This window comes from Lygodium microphyllum, unplaced genomic scaffold (genome assembly GCF_053477565.2).
Source record: "Lygodium microphyllum isolate KBCC unplaced genomic scaffold, Lygodium_microphyllum_v1.1.10 scaffold_128, whole genome shotgun sequence".
NCBI lineage: Eukaryota > Viridiplantae > Streptophyta > Polypodiopsida > Schizaeales > Lygodiaceae > Lygodium > Lygodium microphyllum.
In genome coordinates this window covers 137,436-154,840 of record NW_028229611.1, presented here as the reverse complement: position 1 = coordinate 154,840, position 17,405 = coordinate 137,436, and the positions used below count along the sequence as shown (strand labels likewise).

General features: G+C 41.5%; 1 protein-coding gene across 1 annotated transcript in view; it reads right to left on the bottom strand.

Annotated features, from left to right (window-relative positions):
- Window positions 1-17,405, bottom strand: part of LOC148008526 (protein PAM71-homolog, chloroplastic-like) — a 90,541-nt gene that overhangs the window by 49,177 nt on the left and 23,959 nt on the right. The window contains exons 3-4 of the mRNA XM_087674201.1: window positions 9,270-9,453; window positions 9,075-9,122 (exon numbers count right to left, since the gene is read on the bottom strand). Coding sequence (XP_087530327.1) covers window positions 9,075-9,122; window positions 9,270-9,453 — 232 coding nt within the window. The remainder of the gene's footprint in view (window positions 1-9,074; window positions 9,123-9,269; window positions 9,454-17,405) is intronic.

Here is a 17,405-nt window from a genome sequence, read left to right as displayed (position 1 = left end):
TCTCTCTCTCTCACCTCCTACGAACCACGGAGCAAAGACAAGGAGCCACCAACCAACGCACACTCAACGAATTCTACCAAATACCAGCTACCCTCCCCACCACCGAGCCCCCACCAGCCCAACCGGCCTCCTGACCCCGGGGGACCACCTTAGAAATAGCCACAGCGAGAGACAAAGCCCGGCGCCCACGCCCCGCCGGCCCCCGTCCCCGCAGAAGACACATGTCAAAGATACACGGGATACTACGCCGCCATCGGAGGGCCTTGCCCCGCCGCTTTAGTCTCTCCATGTTAGACCAACCCATGCGGGACATCCTAGGATGAACACTCCAGAAGCAGTTCCACACCGCACTGGGAGTACCTCTAGATTGTATCTAGTCCAGATATCATTTTGTACCTACTCAATTTAATTCAACATAGCATAAATGTTAGCTTCACTGGGACTTTTGAAATCTCCCAGACATTTTGTACGCAACACTTTGGTCTCATAGGCCAACTTGGCCTGTTGTAGACGTTAATATAACTCTCTCTCTCTCTCTCTCTCTCTCTCTCTCTCTCTCTCTCTCTCTCTCTCTCTCTCTCTCTCTCTCACGAGACTGGTGTGATGGGAGGATGACAAGACTGGCATAACGGGAGGCTGACGGGACTGGCGTGACGGAGACTGGCGTGACGAAGGCTGACGAGACTGGCGTGACGCTCGCATGACGGGCATGACAGGACAAATGCGGACGAGATAGGCGTGACGTTGGCATATGTGTCTGATGTGCCTGGCGTGTCGGGGACGCTTGTACTGATCATGTCTTGGAGTATGCAGTAATGCACTGGCTGGGGCTACAATCTGTATTTCTGAAGTGATTGTAAACAATGTGAAGGCATTTGGGCTAGTAAAAGATTACTAGGCTTACAAAAATTTAGTGAGGGGTTAGGGAAACCCTGAAAATTTGCAGGAATCGTAGAAATTGCTCTGATTTGACAGTACAAAGTACAAGTTGAGTGGCTTTGCACACAGTGTGTGAGAGATGGATAATGTAGACAAATACAAGCATCAAACCGTGGAAAATGAATATTTGGGAGACGAATTTCATCAAAAACTAACACAACCGTCCATGGAAGCAATGTTCAACACCCCTTCTAAGAACACACGGTACAAGACGTATGGCCGTAGGGTCCGTGATTGGACCGTCTCCCCAGCATCTAACAGGCATGGAAAGACCTCACGCACTATGAATGAAAAGAAATACGAAGAAAGTCATCTCATGATTTGCTCTGAACTAACGAATTATGAGACAAGAATTACAGAAAGAAATACGAGAGCAGATCAAAGCCGAACTGATGGTAAATCAGAGGGCAGAAATGCAAGACATGCACATAAAGATTAAGAATGACTTACAGGCACAAATGCTGTCCGAAATGCACACGTTGAAAACTGAAATGTTGAATGTTGTAGATGTCTACAAATCTGAAATCTTAGAACTGAGGGAAGAATTGAATACATTTTAGAAAAAAGAAATGAACGAGCAAGAAGAATTACAAAAAGAGAAAGCGGCTTTAAAGGCATGTGAAAGGGAGGTTCACTCATGGGCAGAATTGGCAAAGACAACACAAAAGCAAATAGAAGAAGCCAACCCATGGATTGAGGTAGTAAAAAAGAATAAGGGAACATCAGTGAACAAAATTGAAGTAATGAATGCTGCCTTGGAAGAAGAGGCTAGGAGACGGGCTAGGGTTTTACATGTAGGGGCAGTAGGATGGGAGGAGAAGAGCAGCCCACAGGTAGATGCTAAGACACTTGCTGACAAAATTGGGGCTTCTGACGTACCTATCATCAGTGCTTGGAGAGTGGGGAAAGAGGACTCTAAGTCCAAGGCTCTTATTCTTCGCTTTGGAGACAAAGAGAAAAAAAAGGCCTTCCTCTCCAAGAGGAGAGCCCTCAAGGGTGAGAAGATTTATTTGAATGAGGACCTTACCCCAACACAAATACCACATCGCAGAGAACACATGCCCAAGATATTGGAGGCTCGCAAAGAGGGAAACTGGGCTGTTTATAGGGATGGACGAGTCATCATCACTGACAAAAGGACTTCATGACGGTATGAGACCTACGAGACACTTCGGATGTCAATATGGAATTGTAATGGAGCTCTACACTTGGATGTTGGTTACTTTGAAGATAGCTTCCGAAACATAGATATAGCAATGTACACAGAAACACACCAATGTAAAGGCAGCCAACTACCGGACGTGCAGGGATACAGGTGGCAAAGTGCATTTTGTCCAGCAGCTAGAAAACCAGGAAGCACTAGGGGTTCTGGAGGTGTGGCCATACTATACTGGCAAGACCTCAAAGGGATAGTGCAAGTAATGAAAAGAGATGATGATGCACGATATTTATGGATTAGGATACATGCAGGAAGACCACGGATATATTCATTGCAATATGCTACTTTCCTCCTACAAATTCTACCTATGCCACACGAGATGGATCAACCTTTGATGTACTTTATGAGGATATCATGAGATATGCTAGCATTGGAGACATATTATTAGTAGGAGATTTCAATGTACACACTGGAGATAGACAGAGTGACTTTTATATGCACGATAATGCCATGTTCAAAGAGATCGACATAGATGAAATAGGCCTATGTAGGAGAGCCCAAGATAAAGAAGTGAGTACCTATGGGACACACCTATTGACTTTGGGAAGTGCACATAAACTAGCCATCTTTAATGGTGTGCCACAATGGCTAGGATCTGACAATTTCACATGTTGGAATCACAAAGGAGGGGCAAGTACTGTGGACTACTTGATAGGCTCACCAGCATTGATACCAGACATCCAAAACTTTAAGATATCTAAGAGACCAATTGGCATAGCAGTAGATCATGTTATTTTGACACTCATGCTCTCTTGTGTACATATGAAACATGAAACACCATGCCTCCCTAAACATCCCAAGTACTACTTTACAGATAAAACACCATGCCTCCCTAAACATCCCAAGTACTACTTTACAGATGACACGTCACATATCTACAGTGGTTCTCTGCAGACCAGTTTACATACATTGGACTTGAGTAGATCGTTGGAAGAATGTACAAGGGATTTAGCAGAGGCCATACATGGATCAGCCATGTATGCATTCCCACACACCTTACCCTGATGTAGACCCACACGATCTACTGCTCCCCAAAATAGCTAGTATGATGATGAGTGTGTAGTCACACAAGCTCGCCTACAGAGAGAAGTGGAGCTAGGCACTCAGACACATCGCCAAGCAAAGGCGTTCTTCAAACGCCTTGTTCGGAAGAAGAAACGAGACTACTTAGCGAAAGCAAAAGCAAAGATATATCAGCTATTATTGGGGTGGGATAGCAAAAGCGCAAGGAAGATGTTCCATGAAAGACAGCCCCCCATACAGATTACATCACCAGATGCATGGCTTGACTACGGGAGACAGCTGTATAACCTGCCAGGACAGCCACCTATGCAGCCCCCACAAGCTTGTAGGCCAACACAATGGTCATTCTTCACATGGAAAATGGTTAGGGATGCAATTTATAGATTACAAAATGGGAGGGCACAGGATGAAGATGGACTAGTAGCAGAACATTTCTCACATGCTTGTGACATATTAGCACCCATATTAGCACACATGTTCAATAGAAAAGTATGTGAACGTTTCCCTATGAGTTGGTCAAACAATACTATAATCCCGCTATTTAAAAATGGTGATCCCCTGATTCCTAGCAACTACAGGACTATCATGATCGGTCATACTTTGGCCAAGATATATGGATCTATATTGGAGCATGAACTCAGTGAGTGGGCTGAAATGCAAGGCAAGAGAGCACAAGGACAGGCAGGTTTCAGACGAGGATATACCACGCTGGACCATATTCTCACACTTAGAGCCATTATTGAGGAGGATCGAGACGAGGATTTATTGTTGCTTTGTAGACTTTCGCAAAGCTTTTGATACAGTGCCTCGTACACGCATCATGCAGAGATTGCAGGAAATTGGAGTACCAGAGGGTATACGATGGGGTGTCTATGCATTGTATGAGGCAGTGACAGGTCATGGACGAGCACCTGGGGGGCTATTAGAGAGGATTAACAGTACCATAGGAGTGAAACAAGGATGTCCGCTTTCACCCACATTGTTTGGTCCATACATAGATGAAGTGCTTGATTACATAGACTGAGGAGGAGGAGCTGGAGCCAGCCTGGCAGGGGTGCTGATACCGATATTACTTTATGCAGATGATATTGTTCTCATTTCAGATTCACCGGAGGGATTGCAGTGCCATATAGATGCTTTGCACATCTTCTGTAGAGATAAAGACCTCACAGTGAACTTTGGGAAGACCAAAACCATGGTTTTCAATACTTCAGCAGCATGGGTGACTAGATCTATGTACCAGTTCACATTTGGGGGAGACATACTGGAGCATGTGAGGGAATATGTCTATTTGGGAGTCACCTTCTCTGGCCCGCGTTTTTCGTTGAGAGGGGCATCAGAGGCACGTCTGGCACGTGGATATGCAGCACTAGGGGCACTTGAGAGTCAATGTGCTCAGATACAGTTCCACGAGCCCTGCACCAAACTCTAATGTTTGACACCCTAGTCACACCTACATTACTATATGGAGCAGAGGTATGGGGTTGCAGCTTGTACCACAGGCGTCTTAGTCCACTCACTGATCAGATTGGAATAGAGAGGGATTATTATGATGGTTGGTATAGCGTGGAAAGGCCATTGATCATGATGATAGCATGCATGATTAGGAGTAAGCCCTCCACCCCACATCCCATTGTCTGAGCAGAGCTAGGGGCAACACCTATACTTACAGAGGCACTCTTCAGGGCAGTGACCTTTTGGCACAGACTATGGGAATTTCCACACCATAGATACTCTAGATTGGCACTAACCTCATCTAGACAACTAGCAACTGAAGGTGAGAAGAACTGTTGGTTTTCACGGATGACTATTTGGATGAGCCTACATGGTTTGGATATTGATTGTCTTCCACCTTTGGAATATAGCCTTGACTGCCCTATACTTTCTCTCAGCCGATCAGAGTTGAACCAGGTGATCAGAGCTGATATCTTGAGGATTGAGACAGCAAGGACATGGATCCATCCACCACTCCCTCTAGGATCGAGGATGGAGTTCTACAGGAGTCATTTCTCGTGTCTCTCTGATGATGGTGCCAGCATATATGGACACTCATCTCTCCCATAGCGTACGAGTTGCTATCGGACAGATTCGCACCTCCTCACATAGGCTTCAAATGGAGACAGGCAAATGGATAAATACCCTAGCAGAGGATAGGACTTGCCAGCTCTGTGGTCGAGAGCCTGAGACGGAGGAGCACTACATATGCACATGCACAGTATACTATGACATACGAGGACGGTACCACTGCCTCTTCCGTGATGGATTTGGACCCCTTTGTCGCATCATGGACTACGAGGACCAGAGATGCCTAGATCTTTTCCTCCTGGAGCTCGAGAGGCGCCGAACTACACTACTACGAGACAGGAGGCCAACTCACCCAGAGGGACACACACAAAGAGCAGTGACAAACTTCTTCTACAGAGCCGACCCTACTGACACTACCAACCTAGCAGAGACAGAGCCACCCCACCAAACACCTTACAGGCCACACCGTGGCGTCACATTGGATAGAGCCACTTTCCTTCGTCGAGCACAACGACCCCTCTACCAGGACCATGTTCGAGGAGGCCACACCACAGTCGGATTAGAGCCATTATCACGAGACACCGCAGACTCACCACCAAGCATATCAGTGAAGCAACTAGGGACCGCATCGTAGCTGAGATCATGTGCAAATCTTGAGATCAACTACAGCCCATAGTCCCCACCACACTTTTGTACATGGTTCTATCAGATCTGGTTCTCCTTTCCTTTCCTTTTCTTTTCTATCGATGGATAACACTACACATGGTTCAACCCTAGTATAGTCCCATCATATAGTTATTTTCAGTATTGTTTCGTAGGCCACCCACTTATTCGTAATGTTATCTTTACCTCACTGATGAGATGACATTAGACATGGATGTACTCTGGATTTTGTCTCATAGGCCACATTGGCCTTATGTAGATGTTAATATATCTTTCTTTCTTTCTTTCTTCTTCTCTCCATGTTTAGCATCTACACCCATCCATGCATTCGCTTCCACATCCGTGCACTCTAACAGGTATTGACATTCTATTGCTAAGCCAACAAGAAGGTAAACATTAGAGGAAGGTAGATGGAGGAGCCTTATTTTAGAGAGATCAATCTAACAAGGCCACCCATTTGCCATGCTCTTGCTATTTCTTTTGGTAAAGATGTCATGCTTCCTCCACCCTAAGCCACAAAATTGAGGTACGTGAGATAAAAGTGAAAATGAGCTTTTTGGTTTGAAGTATGGAGATGATGCACCTTTATATGCGAAGGATGATCCTGGAGAGGGTTCAACTCTGCCTAGAAGTTTTCTATATAGCAAGAGGTACAAAGTTCGATTGTCATAACTCAATTGGTTTCTTGATAGACTCGGACTCTAGCATAGGTTGGTGGGAAGTCCCTTAAGTTTCAAATGAAGACAAACTATCAGTACCTTTGGTATTCGACTATGCATTTGTATAAAAATTGACTATCTAGACTCTTTTTTGGAACACAAAGTTGTTCTAATTGCATTCAAAATGGTCCCAAAAGCTGGCCTGAATTCTTTAACTTTTAAAAGAGAAAAAGAATCTATCCCAAAACTCAAAAAAACAATCCCATGCCAACATTGGGCTAGAAGAGGGAAGATAAGAAGCAACCCTTGCTTGTTGCCAAGGTGCAGCCTTGCCCCTTTTTGCTGGAGTGCAGCAAACTTCCAGCCTGATCACCACTATCTCCTGCATGTGATGCCTACTCTCCAACCAGATTGTGGGTGCACACAATTTGTTCTAGCTGCCTCTCCATCGCCATTGTGGCTTGATGAAGCTCCTTCATGACTTTTTTTCCCACATGATAGCCTGTCCTCATGCATTGTTTCTTTTTCTCTATAAGCTTTGTGCAAAAAGATGTCAACCCATATTTTTGTTTAAAAGCATGCTGGGACAACTTTAAAAGCAGTCATGTCTTTGTTGGAAAAATCCACTTGCAAAGGAGAAATAGTCATGGCAAAAGTTCTTCTAAAAAAATACTTGCCTGTAGATAATAAACACAATCATATAGCAATGCACATACTGATAAGGGAACTCAGTAGGGTTCATGGGTAGCTTAGAGACAATGAACACTAAAGGTGAATGAAGAATGATAAATAAATACAATGCTCATGCAATAGACACACTATGCAAGGTGAATACTGAACCTCGAACTCCCATGTCTCTAGGATCAAGGCAAAGCCCATGTCTCAACGATCGTGGAGAGTGTACTATCCTTTGTACAGATCCCAAAACACAATAGATAGCCTCTGAAAGTGTATAGCAGCAACAAGCACAGATCTGGAGAGACTGGATCAGTGCCAATGACTAGGACAGCTTGAACAATAGGCAGCATGCTGAAAAGAGTCTGAATGAGGTGGGCAGCTGCAGCAGACTGAAAATGCAGCTGTTGATGATGACATGGCAGGCTGGTGAAAGCTGGAAGCTGCAAACACAAGCTGGTACAGGTCATACAGCAGCAAACACAGGAGTAGAAGGTCGCTCAGCTCATGGCGATGGCTGCCAGTAGTAGCAGCACGCTGGAAAACTGCCACCATCAGCTATACGCAGCAGACGGAGGGCTGGATGCAAGCGCTTGGCTGTAGATAGCAGCTCAAACTGAGATGTCCTCCGGAAAATGGGGTGTGGACAGCAAAGACAAGGCGCCAATGATCTGCAAAACAAGGATGGGCCGAGTGGTGGGCAGCCTCTCTGTTTACATACAAGTGGATCCTCCCAAATTAGGGTTTGGCTTAAGGGACAATGACACTCTAAGAATGCATTTCTTTTCAATGAAAGTTTGCTAATTTGAGTTTTGGGGCTGTAATAAAGAGCTTATCAGTTTATGATGCATTTTTTAGCTCAACAATTGGCCCACAAATTGAAGGGGAGAAACATGACCGCAATTTTCTTTCTCTTTCTCTTTCTCTGCAACCACCATCAACAAAAAATCATGGAGTTAGCTCACCATGCCTTGTCTCAAATTATCTCCATTCTTGAATTTCTTTGATACCATTGTAAATACCCCCATTCCCAAGCAACTCCAAGAAATTGAAGACTGGCTAGTTTGGGAAAAATACCCACCCAAAGGAGAAACAACCAACAAATATGGCAAAATCTAAGCCACAAATCGAAGAAGATAAAAACAATATTTTGATTTTCTCTATATTTCTTTTTTTCTGCAACACCCATCACAACAAAAATCTTGGAACATGCTCACAACGTTTTCTCGAATTGTCTCTTTTCTTTAGTTTCTTTGATACCATCGTAATGAACCCAGTCTCCTGGAAATGGAAGACGTGGAACGATGAAAAACCTTAACCCTAAATAGTAGAAGATAGCACGCACAACCTCACCCAATTGTGATAATCTAGATCCAATCATCACCACAATCATAGCACCCTAATTCATACACAGTTGGGCCACAACTCATGTGGAGAGCCCATTAGCTTGTCTAGGCTCCCGCACCCTGGCTCACACTCTTGCATCTGTTCCTATGATAATTCACTCTTGATTCACACCCTCACTCCAATAAAGTTATCCCAATGGTATAAAACCAATGTTGAAAAGCATAAAAATCCAGATTGTATTGTAACAATGATGGTGGTGTAGGAGGAAGACGGTTTCCAAGCAGCAGCAGCTCATGCACTTAATGCCCTTCTCCTAATAGCTGATGTGTATGTAAGAGGCAAATTCTTTTTCGAGATTGGGTGAAAAAATAATTCTTTCCCTCATTTTGGTAGTTAGTCAAAGTTCATCTCTCAGTTAAAAAAACAGAAAGATGATAAATAGTTTAATTTTAACAAAAAAATCATCTAACAAGTTATGCAAAAATAATGCAAAACTAAGGGTTCAGGTTTTTTTGTCATCCTACCAGACTTTTGGCGTGTTGCATTGCAAGCAAGGCAGCAATAAAAAATGTCTGTGGCATCATAAAGAAATTTCAAATAAGTCAAGCAAGATACTAAGCACATGGTCAAGAACAATACCTTAAGATAAACATCACAATAAAAATGCACAAACAAACTCGCTCAGGATCCAATTGAACTTTCAAGAAAGCATGGCTCACCTTGTCACCAATCTCAGATACAAAAATCAATGCAAATGCAGCTGCAAATCCTGACTTTGCAACTGCTTTAACAAAAGCTGCTGGACCACCACCTGCCCATGTCACTGCAACACCAACTAAGGTTGTCACACCAATCAAAGCTGCAACAGTTATGGCCAGTTGCAAAACACCTTTCTGTTTCTTCCTGGAAAACAATGCATGCCAGTGAGGATGTAAAATCAATGATAATATGGCAGCTTCCAATCCACCTTTCCATAAAATCTTGAAAAAAATATCCTCTTAGCTAACTTTGTTATATTGGATCATTGACAGTAACATTATCAAATGAGAGCAAATAGAAACAAACAGGAAAAAAAGAGTTGAAACAGAATAGACATGATGAAATCTCATGATAAAAAAGGGTAACTGAGCCATGAATACAACAAGTTTGTTTTCTAGTGAAGGATTTAATGATAGCATGTTTTCTTCATTGACAATAATGCTTTGTGATATTAAAGTGTGGTGAATTGAGGTGCTTCATATCTTTCGATTGAACCCATATTGGTTGGACATTTACATATTTGGTGAAAATCACCAAAATGGTGAACAACCTTAGGGAAACTAAGGGGATATTATTTAATTAATGAAAGTGGGAAGGCCTGAACAGATAAGCTACCCAACAAAGTCATGCAATGTAAGTTTTCATGGAAGAAGAAGATGAATGAAGATTAGAGAAGAAGTTCTCTTGCTGTCCAATTTCAGTGCATTCACTTTGTCATTAATTACACACGATAATCTGCCGTTTATTCAATCTTAATGGTCCTGAATTTGGTCTTCATAATTCTGAAAATTCCAACAAATAGTATCGGATCATCTATTTATTGTGATTCTATGTAGAGAGGGGCTGTGAAAGGAATAAGAAGAAGAATTCATGTCAAAAAAACGAATGAAGAAAAAGAGTCAATCCAGTCTCGAATTCTGCCCATGATAGAAGTGATGCAAAAGAAAGATGATTGGTCAAAATCTTCAGAAGTGTAGTTACTTTAGGCAATCATCACGGTAATCAACTGATTCTGAAGCAATGAATTAGATCATTTCAAGGTAGGCATGAACCATGAATCAGATCGTCTCAGAGTGGCCTCCATATTTCAACAAGGTGTGAACCATGAATTAGATCGTTTCAAGGGCAGGTGATACATTTCAACACGTACAATGAGAACTGAAGGCATTGGGAGGCAATTCAAAGGCAACAGTGTCAAGTTTTCATCCCTCAGATGTCACGTACGTACGTCGAGTGTGATGACATCAGGGTGTCAGCATTTCCACGTCAAAAAGCCACGATGAAAGCACGTGATGGTGTCCAATCAAATTTGTGAATATCTAAACGTGAAAATTCAAAATAAAACTCTTTGTCCACTAATATCTTAAACAACACAACTGGATTAAAATATGGTATCCAAAAGCCCTGAAGAGCAAGCCCAGTGTTAATCTCAATATTTATTTATTTGTGTTAATTCCACGTTGACAAAAAGTATGGAGAGAAACAGTCGGCATCCTTCATTGTAATGCTGGTAAAATGTTATTCCTCGTCTTTCTTGACTTGCTTGCTAAAGATGGGGTAGAAGTTGGAGGTAACATTACTACTGTCTAAGAGTAGCAAGCCTAATGGTTAAAATTACCAAATTTGGAAGTTCAAGATGAGGAACTTGCTGGTGAAAATGAAGGATTTGTGGGATATGACCATGGGAGATGAAAGAAAACCTCTTGCACCAATAAAGAAGTCAGCCTTGAAGGGCAAAACCGGCAATGGGCATGATCTCCCTCTCTCCACCAGGATGAGTATTCGCAAGTGCAAGACTGAGGAGGGAGCCTACCTACGTAGGCAAAAAGTATGCCCAAGTGGATGACCAATCAGCCAGCCCAAAACTGGTCGCCTAAACACAAGTCGGCCAGCTAAAAAACGTATGGCACAAAATAATAAATGCTTGAAAAACATAGACCCTAAACCATGAGATGTACAATCTCCTAACAATCTTGAATGAGTAAAGACCACATCATCTTCAGTTTCTGAAATTTACTTCTTATTTCTATATTTATTTCTTTTAGTACTTCGTTTGAGTCTAGCCATAAGTCTTTACATTAAATTCACTAGTTACATATACTCTGATCGTCCGTTTAATTGTATTGCTTGATGAGATATCATTATAATTGTACTATATGCTTAGGTCTAATAGGCCACCTTGGCATTTTGCAGACATTGATCTCTCTCATATGTGGATTTCACCCAAACAAACCCTCCCCCGAAGATGTCATACTATAGGGACCACTTTCTAAGGACTATAGCAAATGGTCTTAACAAGAAACCTAGCTACTTAGAAATACGCACGAGATATGAGATGGGAGTAGCCATTGACTAACTAAAGGTCTCTTCTCACCAACTAGAAATTGAGACAAGGAGCAGCCTGTATCCCTAGCAATGAGATACTTAATAGACTATGCCAAGAGGAGGTGGAGAGTGAGGAGCACTACATATGCAAATGCCGAGCCTACAAAACAATCCAGGCGAGATACCCTACACTATTCAAAGGGGACACCTCTGTTAGACTAGTACCTAATACTAGTCATGAAGTCCCCAAATTTACAACACCTAGGTAAGTTCCTCCTTGAAATTTAGAGGTTCCACACATCATTACTCCAATCGAGCACTGTACAGAGGCAAGGGGAGATGATCAGAACTCACAAGCTTTTTTCAAACAAGGACCACACACAACACCCCCACACAAAGAGGGGTGACACTCCAAAGAGCTAAGGAGATTAGAGCCACACGCCGACTAAGGATGCAAAAATAACAAATACAGGGATTAAACCAAAGAGATATGATGAAGATCCATCAGCAGCACGAGCAACACCTAGTAGAACTAAGATACAAGTCTAGATGCTATCCATACACCATCTCATCAGGGATGTATCATATACTATACTCACCCATCAATCCTCTCTAGATGGAATTAGATAGGATTGCCCCACATGGTTAAATCCTTCACACACAGTAGCTCATCATCCAGTCATATAGCTAACATTAGTGCTCTATCCACCTACCCCTCTTATCTCTATATCCAAATTGTATTGTAAATCATCTTGCACTTTCCTTTTCATTGTATATCACATCTTTCACTTTGCATGATACACTTTGATACCAATGACTACCAATGTACATGGTCTTGTCTTGTAGGCCGTTTTCAGCCTTAGTGTAGAGTAAGCGGAAGCACAGAGAGAGAGAGAGAGCCAACACATTAGTCGAGGTGCTCAATAGTACTCAACCGAACTGAAGAGTGCTGAACAGTGAGATAGTGTGAGACTGAGTCGACGGATAGGTATGTACCAATGTGGTACACAAAGAATAAAAGAATGTATTTATACTTAGGGTATGGTACACTTACACCCACTAGGGTGAGTTCACGTGTGTGAAGTAATATATACACAGGAGAGCATAAAGGGCCTTTACACCCAACAACCTCCCACTTAAAGATCCGAAGCGAACCTTTAGCCAACTCCCACGAGTCTAATGCAATGCTCATGTTGAGTGTTTGCAAGACTTTTAGTGAGAACATCTACAGGGTTATCCTATGATTTGATCTTAGTCAGGGTGACTAGACCATTATCCAAAAATTGTCTGATAAAATGATACCAAACATCAATATGTTTGGTACGTGCATGGAACATAGCATTCTTAGACAAGCATAAAGCCCTCTGGCTATCACATCTAAGTACAGGTGTTTTGGTGGGCAGCCCAAAATCCTTGACCAAACGACCAAGCCAAATTGCTTCTTTTGAAGCTTCAGTGGCTGAAATATATTCAGCCTCAATGGTAGAGAGTGCCAGTATTTTTTCCAATCTAGAGTACCAAGAAACCACCCCACCAGTCAAGGTAAAGATGTACCCGCTTGTAGACTTGTGAATATCCAAGTCACCTGCCATGTTTGCATCACAATACCCCTGCAGATCTAACATACCCTTGCCATAGCAAATACATTTTCTTTGTGTGCCCTTAAGGTACCGTAAGATAGATTTCACTGCTTCCCAATATGCTTTGCCAGGATTTGACATAAACCTGCTTACAACTCCCACTGCATAGGCAATGTCATGTCTAGTGGCAACCATAGCATACATGAGTGATCCACAAGCTGAGGCATAAGAAACACCCTTCATAGAACTAGCTGCCTTATCATCTTTTGGGCAATCTACTTTGCTAAGCTTAAGATAAGGTGGAAAAGGTACACCAAGAGGCTTAGCATCAGCCATAGAAAAGTGATCAAGTACTTTGCTAATGTACTTTTCTTGTGAGAGAAATAAGAGTTGTTGCTCTCTATCTCATGTTACACACATGCCCAAAATATGTTCAACTGCACCCAAATCCTTCATGGGAAAGGCTGAATTCAGCTGTCTTTTCAATGCATTAAACTGGCTTTTATTCTTACCAGCAATAAGCATATCATCCACATAAAGCACAAGTATAATAAGGCTTCCATCATCAGCCTTCTTAATATATAAGCAATGATCTACACTACTCCTTTTAAATCCATGTGAAAGCATGAAGGCATTAAACTTTTTATACCATTGTCTAGGAGCTTGTTTCAAGCCATACAAGCTTCTTTTAAGCTTGCATACCAAATGCGCCTTTCCTTGTATAACAAAGCCTTCAAGTTGTTTCATGTACAACTCTTCTTCCAAATCACCATGTAGAAATGTTGTTCTAACATTTATTTGATTAAGTTCGAGATCCATAGATGCTACAATGCAAATAACACTCGAAGAGTGGTCATTTTGACAACAGGGGAAAACACTTCCTAAAAATCAATGCCCTCCTTTAGTGTATAGCCCTTAGCCACAAGTCTGGCTTTGTATTTGGGTTTGCTATCCACACATTTGATTTTATAGACCCATTTGTTAGGAATGGCTTTCCTATCCTTGGGCAATGTAACCAAATCCCAAGTATCATTCTGATACAATGACTTCATTTCTTCATGTATAGCTAGCTCCCACTTTTTCTTTAATTCACATGATAAGGCCTCTTTATACATAAGAGACTCACCTTAATCTATGAGTAAAATGCAGTCCAAAGAATGATCAAATCTTTGTATAGGACTTCTAACACATGTAGACCTTACCCAATGATCTGTGTTATCAAGTAATGGATCCACATCCAAGGGAATGTCAATGACCTCATTGTTTGGCTATTGAACTGCATGTTCAAGTTGCTGTAATACAATTTCAAGATGTAATTCATTTTCAGCATGCTGATTTTGGTGCTCAAGCTAATGTTCAGCATCCCCTTGCTGCCCATTTTCATCTAGCTCAATAATGATACGTTGATTGTCATACTCAGCATCAAAAGGAGCTGCATTTTCAGTGGCTAATGGCTACTCAAGTAACTGATCATGCTGTAATTTAACTTTCTTTTTGTTTGAGTCATTAGATGTGACATTTTTCAGCAGCTTTGACTCATTAAATACCACATCCCGACTACGTAGCACCTTTTTCATACTTGGAACCCAAACTCTATAGCCTATTTCACATTCATTGCCATAACCCATGAAGATGCCTCTATGAGATTTCATGTCAAGTTTGGTTCTGTTATCAACAGGTACATGTACATAGCATTCGCAGCCAAAGACCCTTAAGTAGTCATATGAAGCAGATTTGCCATACCAAACCTCTTCAGGGATACCACTTTCAAGTGCACAATGTGGAGATTGGTTGCAAATATGCACCGCGGTTTTAAGTGCCTCTCTCCAAAACGATTGCGAGGGATTAGTTGTGGACAGCATGCACCGAATCTTATCACATAACATACGATTCATTCGCTCAGCCACACCATTAGATGATGGATTGTAAGGAGCTGTAAGCTCCCATTTAATCCCATTGACATCACAAAACTTATTGAATTCTTTAGATACATACTCTCCCCCGTTATCTGTTCTTAAACATTTTAATTTTAAGCCTTTTTGAGTGTTAACCAATGCATAAAACCTTTTAAAAAGAATTCAATGCTTCATTTTTCTGCTTACGCAAGTAAACCCATAGTTTTCTAGAATGGTCATCAATAAAAGACAAAATAACGGAAACCGCTATGAGTTTTTATTGGCATGGTGTATATATCAAAGTGGACTAAATCCAAGATACATGACTTCCTAGAGGCTCCATGAGAGTATGGACTCTTTACATGTTTACCAAGAATACAATCATCACAAAAGTCAAGCTTTGAGTTTTTCACATCAACTCTTCCAAGTGAAGAAAGTGTCTCCAAACCCTTTTGGCTCGTGTCCAAGACGCTTGTGCCATAACTCCATGTGTGACTATACTTCAGCAACTGCAACAAATTTTCCAAGAAGTGCCTTGCAGTAGAGATAATATAGTTCCCTTTTTACCACCTCTAGTGACTAGCATAGACCCTTTCTGTATTTTCCACATTCCACCACCAAAAGTAATGAAGTAACCTTTGTTGTCTAGCTGCCCAACACAAAGCAAGCTCTTCTTGATGCCAAGTGCATACCTAACATCATGAAGAATCAATTCCTGACCATTTTCTAGAGCTAGGTGTATAGTGCCCATTCCCTCAATATCACATGCATGTTTGTTGCCAAGGTAGAATTTTCCAAGATTACCTTATGCATAAGTAGAAAAACACTCCAAAGATGGAATTACATGAAATGAAGCACCGCTGTCAACAATCCACGATTGTCACAAACCATCATGAGCTGACAACAAAGCATCTATCACATCTATTTTAGTGATATGCATGTCCTCCACTGTCATAGCAAGCGGATTTGAAAATGCAACCAACAAATCAACATCTTTATCCTCTTCTATTTCCTCAATAACAATACTAGATATCACATTTGCTTTTTCTATCTCTTTGTTAGCCTACTTCTTGCGTTCTTGTTCCTTTTTAAAGTACCTGCAATCGTGCTTTTTATGCCCTTTGCAACCATATTGATAACAAGTTACATCTTGCTGTTTTCCTTGCTTTTGCTGCGATTTTTATTTTTATTTGCGACTTTTATTTTTATTTGCAGCATTAGATCTTTTTTCAGTTCTTCCTCTTACATTGTAGGCTGATCCACTGTTTTTTCCACTTGCCTTGCGTCTAGTCTCTTCATTTAGAATAGAACCACGCATACCATCAAATGTCAAGTTGGGGTTATTGCTCAATGACACAACCAATGCTTCCCATGAATCGGGCAAGATCATGAGCAAGAAAATAGCCCTCAATTTAGGATCAAAAGCTGGCAAACATGCATCCTGTAACTCACTCAAAATACCAATGAAAGCATTCAAATACTCTAAGGCAGATTTGGACTCATCAAGCTTCAAGTTTAACAACTTCCGCATGAGATGTACCTGATTGACAGGAGTTGTATTCTCATAAGTAGACTTAAGTTTCTCCCAAACTACATAGGCAATATCAAGCCCATTTATATCAACCAAGATATCATCTGTGACGGCCATTTTAATGTAAGTAATGGCCTTTTTATTCATTTTAGCCCAATCCTTATCTGACAAAGCAACAGGCTTATGTTTTGCCAAAGCATAATCACAATCCTTTAGAAAGAGTATACCCTACATACAATCTTTCCAAAGATCAAAACCATTGCCATCGAGTTTACAAATCTCAAAGAGATTCTTTGTGTCAAATGTAGATGCACTGCCAACCATCTTCAGCAATACACGACTGCAATGAAGGGCTGAATGCTTTCAGCCAATAGCAAGGTTGCTGAACTGTAACAGCAAGTACACACTCTTGTATTTCCAAGGTGTCCAAGAAGCAAATGTTTAGCTGCAATTTCAGTCTCAAATACTGATTACAGCATATACATGAATCAAAACTGATACATTTGCATTAAAGACATCTCCCACTTCAGTAATACGTCACCATAATATCCAAATGATGTATTTACCACTATTTCACTGCATAGTGAGTATTCAGCAATACATATACCAAGAGAAGCTGCCCTTTTTCAACATTTGAAGCATCCGAAGCTCAAAAAAACTCCCACTCAGCAGTGAATCTGCTGCAAATTTCACTGTCCAGTCTCAAATTGACTTAAAATACATCACCAAAGTGAAAAGCCCCAAAATTTTTGCAATGAATCTACT